Source organism: Cebus imitator, unplaced genomic scaffold (assembly GCF_001604975.1).
Source record: "Cebus imitator isolate Cc_AM_T3 unplaced genomic scaffold, Cebus_imitator-1.0 Scaffold32, whole genome shotgun sequence".
NCBI classification, from domain to species: Eukaryota; Metazoa; Chordata; class Mammalia; order Primates; family Cebidae; genus Cebus; species Cebus imitator.
The window spans coordinates 6779368-6790156 of record NW_016107347.1 but is presented as its reverse complement, the minus strand read 5'-3'; the positions used below and the strand labels follow the sequence as shown (position 1 = coordinate 6790156).

General features: G+C 44.5%; 2 protein-coding genes and 1 non-coding gene across 4 annotated transcripts in view; all 3 read left to right on the top strand.

Moving 5' to 3' along the window:
* LOC108301204 (60S ribosomal protein L37-like) overlaps positions 1–5991 on the top strand; it is a 69850-nt gene extending 63859 nt beyond the window's left edge. For both annotated transcript variants that reach the window (XM_037737029.1, XM_037737028.1), the window contains 2 exons: positions 2963–3071; positions 5644–5991. In XM_037737029.1, coding sequence (XP_037592957.1) covers positions 5653–5946 — 294 coding nt within the window. In that variant the 5' untranslated portion in view covers positions 2963–3071; positions 5644–5652 and the 3' untranslated portion in view covers positions 5947–5991. The remainder of the gene's footprint in view (positions 1–2962; positions 3072–5643) is intronic.
* Positions 5992–6266: 275 nt separating this feature from the next.
* On the top strand, positions 6267–6387 carry LOC119470508. Its single transcript, XR_005199415.1, has one exon. It is a non-coding gene; the product is annotated as a small nucleolar RNA SNORA32 (small nucleolar RNA).
* A 700-nt stretch (positions 6388–7087) lies between these two features.
* On the top strand, positions 7088–9365 carry LOC108301202 (pyruvate kinase PKM-like; the record flags this gene model as incomplete). The annotated part of the gene is given in 3 exon segments (XM_037737026.1): positions 7088–7814; positions 7817–8255; positions 8257–9365. Coding segments are annotated over 3 exon segments (1671 nt in total), but the record flags the coding sequence as incomplete, so codon positions are not given.
* Positions 9366–10789: the final 1424 nt, after the last annotated feature.

Genomic DNA, 10789 nt, shown 5'->3' with positions numbered 1-10789 from the left:
CCAGGATGGTCTCGATCTCTTGACCTCGTGATCCACCCACCTCGGCCTCCCAAAGTGCTGGGATTACAGGCTTGAGCCACCGCGCCCGGCCGGTGTATGTATTTTTAAAATAATAGCTGTTGTGATAGAATATTGTTTGCTAGGAAAAAAAAAAGTAAAATAATAGCTGTTGCCAGATTGGTTTCCAAAAAGACTGTAACACTTTATATTTCAGTAGCAGCACATGAAAATACCCCTCGCCCCCCATCCCTGCAGCAATAGGTGTTATAGTGTATTCAGTAGGCATTATAATAAAAACCGTGAAATAAAATCAAAAGAAACTACTTCAACATATCAAGACTACCCCAAATGACAAGGAACTGTGATACTAACTGGCAAAATGTGAAAATTATTTTATTGAAAATCAGCAACTACACATGAGTTTTTAGTTAAATAAATCTCTCAAGTTTATTTCACTCTTAACTTTAAAATTAACACATAATTGACCAGGCATGATGGCTCACACCTATCATCCCAGCACTTTGGGCAGCCAAGGTGGGTGGATCACCTGAAGTCAGGATTTCGAGACTAGTCTGGCCAACGTGATGAAACTCCATCTCTATTAAAATACAAAATTAGCCGGGCATGGTGGCGCATCCAGTAATTACAGCTACTTGGGAGGCTGAAGCAAGAGAATCGCTTGGACCTGGGAGGTGGAAGTTGCAGTGAGCTGAGATCATGCCATTGCACTCCAGCCTGGGCGACAAGAGCAAAACTCCATCTCAAAAAAAAATTAACATATAATACATATATAAAATGTACACAAATCATAAGTGCACACATCAAAGATCAATGAATTATTGCAAAGTAAACACATTTGTATAACCACTACACAGGTCAAGAAAGCTATTACCAGCATTTCGGAAGCCTACCTCATGCCCCCTTCGCCTTCCTATAGAGAACCAGTCCTGACTTAATACCACTGAATAGGCCTAGCGAGGTGACTCACGCCTGTAATCCTAGCACTTTGGGAGGCCGAGGTGGGTGGATCACCTGAGGTCAGGAGTTCAAGACCATCCTGGCCATCATTGTGAAACCCCATCTTAAAAAAAAAAAAAAAAAATACCACCGAATAGTTTTGGCTAGTTTGGAAATATATATACAAGTGGCATCATGCAATGTATATTCTTGTGTGTGTTTGGTTTATTTCTTTCAACATTATCTTTGTGAAGTTTCTTCATGTTTCTGATAGCAGTAGTTCACTCACTCTCATTGCTGTACAATAGTTCATTGCTTGAATAATAAACCACAATTCGGCTGGGCGTGGTGGCCCATACCTGTAATCCCAGCCCTTTGGGAGGCAGAGGCAGGTGGATCACCTGAGGTCAGGAGTTCGAGACCAGCCTGACCAACATGGAGAAACCCTGTCTGTACTAAAAATACAAAATTAGCCAGGCATGGTGGCGCATGCCTGTAATTCCAGCTACTCAGGAGACTGAGGCAGAAGAATCGCTTGAACGCGGGAGGCGGAAGTTGTGGTAAGCTGAGATGGCACCACTGCATTCCAGCCTGGGCAACAAGAGAGAAACTCCGACTTAAAAAAAAAAAAAAAAGAGGCTGGGCTCAGTGGCTCACGCCTATAATCCCAACACTTTGGGAGGCCAAGGTGGGTGGATCACCTGAGGTCAAGAGTTTGAGACCGGCTTGACCAACATGGAGAAACCCCTTCTCTACTAAAAATACAAAATTAGCTGGGCATGATGGCTCATGCCTGTAATCCCAGCTACTCAGGATGCTGAGGCAGGAGAAATTCGCCTGAACCCACGAGGTTCAAGATGGCACCATTGCACTCCAGCCTAGGCAACAAGAACAAAACTTCATCTCCCCAAAAAAAAAAAATTTAGCCAGGTGTTGTGGTAAAGCCTGTAGTCTTAACTACTTGAGAGGCTGTGGCAAGAGATCACTTGAGCCCAGGAATTTGAGGCTGCCATGAGCTATGATCACACCTCTGCATTCCAGCCTGGGCACAGAGCAAGATCTCATCTTAATAAAACAAAACAAAACAAAACAATATAAATATTTGTGGTCTACTATATTCTAGGTACTGAGTGGGGTTAGAACAGTTGAAAAAAAAATAGACCATACCCAGACTGTCATGAAATTTACATTCTACTTGATGAGATAGATATAAATAAAAATTCAGATCATTTTATGAGGAAAGTGAAATGGAGCAACACTAAATGAGGAGGAAGGCACATAACTTCAGAAGGCACTAACCATGTGAAGACTGGGAGTATACCATTCCAGGCAAGGGGAACAGCAAGCACAGAGGCCTTGAGGAAGGAATGGGCTTCAAGAAACAAGGAGAGCAGTGTACCTAGAGCAAAATGTGAACAAAGGCAAGTAGAGGAAAGGTAGACAGAAACTAGATTCTGTAAGGTCTTAAAATTCTTTTATTTACTTACTTATTTTTTTTAGAGATGGGGTCTCCCTGTGTCGCCTGGGGTAAGGTACAGTGGCTGTTCACAGGAGCAGTGATAGCATACTGTGGCCTGGAACACTGGGGCTCAAACAGTCCTCACCCTCAGCTTCCCAGTAGCTGAGACTACAGACTCATGCAACATGCCTGGCAAGGCCTGTTATTCCAAATGCAGTGGCGAGATGGACAAGAGATGTACCATCCACATCTTCCTTTAAGGCAGGACTTGATGCCCAGATGTGAAGCATGTAGTCAGCAAACAGCTCTTTCAGGATCTGCGTCAAACACAGAGAGCCTCACTGCTTAAGGATATACCCTTCTTGGAGCAGACCACATCTGGAGACTAAGTGATCAGGGTTATAAAGCCCCAGTCATTTTAATCGAACAATTCTAATGGACAATTCTTGTTTCAGAGCTCCCTGCTGGGTGGGCCAAAGCTATTTTGGGTCTGCATCACTTATTTCCTCCTCTGTCTAATTCAGATTTCTCTTTCTTCTTTCACAGATGTTAAACCTTAATAACATCTTGAATCCAAAACTCAATCTCTGCATCTGTGAAAACTCAACCTGTGACAAATGGGAAGCCATTGAAGGATTTTTGAGCAAAGAATTCAAGTGGTCCGATTTAGGTTTTAGATCACTCTACCTACTGTATAAAGGATGGACTGTGGGAAGTAAAAGTGAGAACAAGACCAGTAGCAGTGGCCCAGGGGAGAGATGGTGGTGATTTGATCTAGGGAGGAGAAAGGGGGAAGTGGATGGATTTGGGATATAATTTGGTTGTAGAAGTGATAACTGGTTTGCTGGGCATGGTGGCTCATGCCTGTAATCCCAGCACTTTGGGAGGCCAAGGTGGGTGGATCACAAGGTCAGGAGCTTAAGACCAGGCTGGCCAACATGGTAAAACCCCGTCTCTATTAAAAATACAAAAATTAGCTGGGCATGGTGGCTCGAGCCTGTAGTCCCAGCTACTCAGGAGGCTGAGGGGGGAGAATCACTTGAGGTTGCAGTGAGCTGAGATGGCACTGCTGCACTCCAGCCTGGGTAACAGAGCAAGACTCCATCTCAAAAAAAAAAGGAAAGATAACTTGTTCATCTCAAGCATTTTGATCAATTACCTTGCAGAAAACAAATTTAGGGTGTTGAAGGAAACCAAAATATTTCTCTCTAAAATACTAGGGATTTTAGTTAAAATTAAAAGGTTAAAACACGTGGGCACACTGCCCTTCCTAACTCTGCCTTCATCAACTCAGAAACAGCTCAGAGACAGCGGTGCTAGCGGATCTTTACTCTTCCCATTAATTTACCTTCCCACATTTTCCTGCCTTTTGGAAGCCTAACATACTCTTCTTTGTTTCATCACCATGTAAGATTCGTGGCTCTGGCTGAGTGCAGTGGCTCACGCCTATAATCCTAGCACTTTGGGAGGCTGAGGCAGGTGGATTGCTTGAAGCCAGGAGTTCGAAACCAGCCTGGCCAACATGGCGTCACCCTGTATCTACTAAAAATACAAAAATTATCTGGGCATGGTGGTACATGCTTATAATCCCAACTACTCAGGAGGCTGAGGCACGAGAATCTCCTGAACCCAGGTGGTAGAGGTTGCATGAGCCGAGAGCATGCCACTGCACTCAAGCCTGGGTGACAGATCAAGACTCTGTCTCAAAAAAAAAAAAAAAAAATTCATGGCTCTTTGTTTAAAATAATATTCAAACAAGGTCCCTAAGCCACTGCCTGGAGAGAGAAATACTTTTGAACTGAGACCTCTCCCATTTGGGTACAGCATGTTAATAAACTTGTTTTTCTTTTGTTAATCTGACTATTGTTTTCAAGTGTCTCAACTAAGAACCTAAAATGGGTAAAAAAAGAAATGATGTTTGATGTATTCTCCCCAACAGTGTGTTTTCATTTCTTTCATCTACTGTCCAGTAATCATTTTAAAAAAGAAAAGAGCATTAGTTACTGCCTGTGTGATGTGTTCCCTGCTTACCTGCACTCTCCCTCCTGTTTCCTGTTCCAGCCACCTCAGCTTTTTCACTGTTCCTCCAGCATGGCAAGTTTATTCCTGCCACATGACTCTTTCACATGGTGTTTTCAGATTTTCTCTGTGGCACTCTGCACACATTGCTCACCTAAATTCTATTCGTCCCTCAGGTAGCAGTTTAAATACTGTGTCCTCACAGGATTTCTCTAGCACTGCTTCCTCTCCCAGTGAAGCTAGTTCCTGTAATTATGGGCTCACATAAATCCCTAGGTTTCCTTCCTTCCTTCCTTCCTCCCTTCCTCCCCTCCCTCCCTCCCTCCCTCCTTCCCTCCCTTCTTCCTTCCTTTCTTTTTTTTGAGATGGAGTTTCAGAGTTTTGCTTTTGTTGCCCAGGCTGGAGTGCAATGGCACGATCTTGGCTCACTGCAAGCTCCGCCTCCCAGGTTCAAGCGATCCTCCTGCCTCAGCCTCCAGAGTAGCTGGGATTACAGGCATATGCCACCACACCCGGCTAATTTTGTATTTTTAGTAGAGACAGCATTTCTCCATGTTGGTCAGGTTGGTCTCAAACTCCCGACCTCAGGTGGTCCACCCGCCTCAGGCTCCAAAAGTGCTGGGATCACAGGCATGGGCCACCACACCTGGCCAAAAAGTTATGTTTATAGGACACTAGCTCAGTTCATTATAGTTCATCCTGTGGAATGTTATGCAATATCTGAAAACAATGTGATAGATATATAACAATGCGCATAATACTGTAACTCTTGGATAAAAATATAATTTTATACAAATTTGTGTTTTTGTACAAATGGTATCTTTGTATTTTTGTACAATTGGTATTGTATTATGGTAGAGTATGAATGTAAATTTTCTGGACGGATGAACAAGACACTGTCAATGGTGGTTGCTTCTAAACTCTGGAGTAAGGGATTGGCTGATAGAAAAAATAATTTACTTTTCTATTTACACTTTTTCCTGGATCGATTGATTGATTTGTTTACTATGTGAATATACTGTGTTTAACTTTTTAAACACTTCTGGGATCGCCTTGAAGTGAAAAAAAAAATTAATACTAACATTAAAACAAAAGTTATGTTTGTGCACAATTGATTTTCTGAAATAAAGCTCTTAAGTATATGTCTACACATGGAGCATGAGTTTATTCATTATGAAATTAATATCCAGCTCTCTGGTCTCGGCCACAGAAGTGAGATGATGAAGGCAACGTCATCGTTTGGAAAGCATCGCAGTAAGACGCACATGTTGTGCCACCGCTATGGCTCGAAGGCCTACCACCTTCAAAAGTCGACCTGTGGCAAATGTGGCTACCCTGCCAAGCACAAGAGAAAGTATAACTGGAGTGCCAAGGCTAAAAGACGAAATACCACCAGGACTGGTCGAATGAGGCACCTAAAAATTGTATACCGCAGATTCAGGCATGGATCCTGTGAAGGAACTACACCTAAACCCAAGAGGGCAGCTGTTACTGCATCCAGTTCATCTTAAGAATTTCAATGATTAGTAATGCAATAAATGTTCTGGTTTTAAAAAGTACAAATAAAATAATTAATATCCAGAAGAAGTTTATTATGTTTGAAAAAGATTTGAAAGTTAGATTTTTATTTCATTCTATATAAATTCCCAAGATGGAATAATTTTGGGGAACAACCAAATATAAATTAAACATTACGCCAAGCACGGTGGCTTATGCCTATAATCCCAGTGCTTTGATAGGCTGAGGCGTGCTGATTACTTGAAGTCAGGAGTTCGAGACCAGTCCGACCAACATGGAGAAACCCCGTCTCTACTAAAAATAAAAAATTAGCTGGGCATTACCAAGGCTTTTAGAATGCTTTTTCTCATTTGCTGTGGACACGACCATAAAAAAATTTCCCGGTAGGTTTGCTATCTGCTACCTTGCTAGCAATCAGCCTATTCGGAATATTTGATTAACTGTAATAGAAATGCAATACAAATATAATGTGAGCCCCATGTGAATATTCTTTTTTTTCTAATAGCTGTTTCATCGGTAATCAATGAGATTTTAAAATTGTCTTTTGGGCAGTGTAGCCTAGATCTCTTGAATCATGTAAATGTGCTTTGCCCTTGTCTTGTAACCCCTGTGAATTATAACCCTTGTGGATTGCAGTCTGTGTGTAGCCGTTAACTCAGGCTGGTTCTAGGACTCATTCATGTTCACTCACTGTACAATCATCTCTGGAAATGTAAAATTTACTTTTATATTATTGTTATGTAGGGCTAACAGGACAAGTAGATTAAAATAAGCATCAGTTTCATTAAAAAGGGCTAACCTGAAGATAAATCTTTTCACTCCAACTCTTACTTTTTTTACTTTTTTTTTTTAAACCTTTCTGCAAGTCTGACACTCTCTTTAGATGATCTAAAGTGACTTTGATGGACAGTGGAAAAAATCACAACATGGAATCCCTTGAATAAAAATTTATTGACTTAAAAAAAAAAAAGCTGGGTGTGGTGGTTCACGCCTATAATCCTAGCACTTTGGGAGGCCTAGGTGGGTGCATCACCTGAGGTCAGGAGTTCAAGACCAGCCTGGCCATCATGGTGAAACCCCATCTTTTAAAATTAAAAAAAAAAAATTTTATTTACTTAAAAATAAAATTGGCACAGTAGCTGCGCATCCCGGGGCTACAGACCTCCTCACGTTTGCAGCGTAGCCCGAGTCCGTCAGCACCCGAGGACCTCAGCAACCACGTCAAAGCCCCATAGTGAAGCAGGGACTGCCTTCATTCAGACCCAGCAGCTACATGCAGCCACGGCTGACGCATTCCTGGAGCATATGTGCCGCCTGGACGTTGACTCACCACCCATCACAGCCTGGAACACTGGCATCATCTGTACCATTGGCCCAGCTTCCCGATCGGTGGAGACGTTGAAGGAGATGATTAAGTCTGGAATGAACGTGGCTCGTCTGAGCTTCTTTCATGGAACTCATGAGTACCACGCGGAGACCATCAAGAATGTGTGCGCAGCCACGGAAAGCTTTGCTTCTGACCCCATCCTCTACTGGCCCGTTGCTGTGGCTCTGGACACTAAAGGACCCGAGATCCGAACTGGCCTCATGAAGGGCAGCGGCACCGCAGAGGTAGAGCTGAAGAAGGGAGCCACTCTCAAAATCATGCTGGATAACACCTACATGGAAAAGTGTGATGAGAACATCCTATGGCTGGACTACAAGAACATCTGCAAGGTGGTGGAAGTGGGCAGCAAGATCTACGTGGATGATGGGTTTATTTCTTTCCAGGTGAAGCAGAAAGGTGCTGACTTCCCAGTGACAGAGGTGGAAAATGATGGCTCCTTGGGCAGCAAGAAGGGTGTGAACCTTCCTGGGGCTGCTGTGACTTGCCTGCTGTGTCAGAGAAGGACATCCAGGACCTGAAGTTTGGGGTTGAGCAGGATGTCGATATGGTGTTTGCGTCATTCATCCACAAGTCAGCTGATGTTCATGAAGTTAGGAAGGTCCTGGGAGAGAAGGGGAAGAACATCAAGATAATCAGCAAAATCGAGAATCATGAGGGGGTTCAGAGGTTTGATGAAATCCTGGCGGCCAGTGATGGGATCATGGTGGCTCGTGGTGATCGAGGCATTGAAATTCCTGCAGAAGTCTTCCTTGCTCAGAAGATGATGACTGGGCAGTGCAACCGAGCTGGGAAGCCTGTCATCTGTGCCACTCAGATGCTGGAGAGCATGATCAAGAGGCCCTGCCCCACCCAGGCTGAGGGCAGTGATGTGGCCACTGCAGTCCTGGATGGAGCTGGCTGTATCACGCTGTCTGGAGACAGCCAAAGGGGACTATCCTCTGGAGGCCATGCACATGCAGCACCTGATTGCCAGTGAGGCAGAGGCCGCCATCTACCACTTGCAATTATTTGAGGAACTCCACTGCCTGGCGCCCATTACCAGCGACCCCACAGAAGCCACTGCCGTGGGTGCCATGGAGGCCTCCTTCAAGTGCTGCAGTGGGGCCATAATCGTCCTCACCAAGTGTGGCAGGTATGCTCACCAGTTGGCCAGATACCACCCACGTGCCCCCATCATTGCTGTGACATGGAATCCCCAGACAGCTCGTCAGGCCCACCTGTACCGTGGCATCTTCCCTGGGCTGTGTAAGGACCCCATCCAGGAGGCCTGGGCTGAGGACGTGGACCTCCGGGTGAACTTGGCCATGAATGTTGCCAAGGCCCGAGGCTGCTTCAAGAAGGGAGATGTGGTCATTGTGCTGACTGGGTGGCGCCCTGGCTCCGGCTTCACCAACACCATGAGTGCTGTTGCTGTGCCGTGATGGACCCCAGAGCCCCTCCTCCAGCCCCTGCCCCACCCCATTCCCCTAATCCATCCATTAGGCCAGCAATGCTTGTAGAGCTCACTCTGGGCTGTAATGTGGCACTAGTGGGCTGGGACACCAGAGAAGATAAACGCCTCGCTGAAACATGGCTGTGTTTACAGCCTGCTCTGTGGGACCGCCCAGAGCCTGGCTGCCCATCATGTGGCTCCACCCAGTCAAGGGAAGAAGGAGGAATGCCGGACTGGAGGCCCCAGGAGCCAGATGGCAAGAGGGTGACAGCTTCCTTTCCTGTGTGTGCTCTGTTCAGTTCCTTTAGAAAATGGATGCCCAGAGGACTCCCAACCCTGGTCTAGGGGCAGGAAACAGCCAGTGAGGGCTAGGGGCCTTAGCACACAGGGCAGTTCCATTTAAGCCGACTCTGGCCCTGGCCCTTACGTGCTTCCCCAACCCCCTGGGCCTCCCCAGTTTGCACCTGTCCCTGCCCTCCACTCAGCTGTCCTACACCAAATACTCCACCTTCCATTTTCCCCCCACTACTGCAACACCTCCAGGCCTGTTGCTATAGAGCCTACCTGTATATCAATAAACAACAGCTGAAGCACCAAAAAAAAAAAAAAAAAAAATTAGCCGGGCATGGTGGTGGGCACCTGTAGTCCCAGCTACTCCGGAGGCTGAGGCAGGAGAATCACTTGAACCCAGGAAGTCGAGGTTGCAGTTAGCCAAGATCACACCAGTGCACTCCAGTCTCGGCAACAGAGCAAGACTCTGTCTCAAAAAAATAAATAAATAAACATTACTTGCTCACAGTTTTATTTTTTTCTTTGTCTTTCCTTTTTGCAGTGAGGTCTTGCTATGTCGCTCAGGCTGGCTCAAACTCCTGGGCTCAAGCAATCCTCTTACCTCAGCCTCGAAAGGGCTGGGATTACAGGTGAGCACCACTCCACCTGGCCCAAATAATTTAAAAAGAAAATTATACAAAATTCCATCACAATTTTAAAGCAAAATATGACCTTTGATTTAGAATATGATTATATTTTAATTGTATGCATGATACAAATTATATCCAAAGATAACAATACCTAGAACACAAGAGACTCTTAAAATGGGCCTGAGCAGCATAACTCTCAACTACATAAAAAATAAATTTGTGGGCCGGGCACAGTGGCTCACACCTGTAATCCCAGCGCTTAGAGAGGCTGAGGCAGACAGATCACGAGGTCAGGAGATCAAGATCATCCTGGCTAACACAGTGAAACTCTGTCTCTACTAAAAATACAAAAAATTAGCCAGGCGTACCAGCTACTTGGGAGGCTGAGGCAGGAGAATCGCTTGAACCTAGGAGGCGGAGGTTGCTGTGAGCCGAGACCACACCATTTCACTCTAGGTGACAGAGTGAGAGAGACTCAGTCTCAATAAATAAATAAATAAATAAATAAATAAATAAATAAATAAATTTGTATCTCATTCAGCCTATGGCATTTGAAAAAAATATCGCTTAATGTGAATAAGGAATGACAAGCTAGTCAGAAGAGGAAATAGTTGAAAGGGATTAACTACTCCTTTCTGATTAGGCAAAGCCTGTGCCTTGCATTTCCCTGCCTCTGTCTTTCTGCTGTGACTATTTCTCTCTCTCTTTACATTGACTTTGGAACCCTTGCCATCCTTCAAGAAGGGCAAGAGGCCATTGCTTTTAGAAAGCAGTATCATGATTGCTGGTGCACTATATAAGGTCTATTTATCTTTCTTTCACTAAGAAAGATAATTTTTTAAAAGGTGGATTTTATAATTCACATACCATAAAATCCACCTCAGATTTTATCCACATCTGAGGTGGATTTTATGGTATGTGAATTATATCTCAATGGAAAAAAAGAGAAAGACAATTTTCATGCTGGAAGACGAAGAACAAAGATAGGTAAGAATTTTTTTTTTTTTTTTTTTTTTTATGAGACGGAGTTTTGCTCTTGTTACCCAGGCTGGAGTGCAATGGCGCAACCTCGGCTCACCGCAACCTCCGCCTCCTGG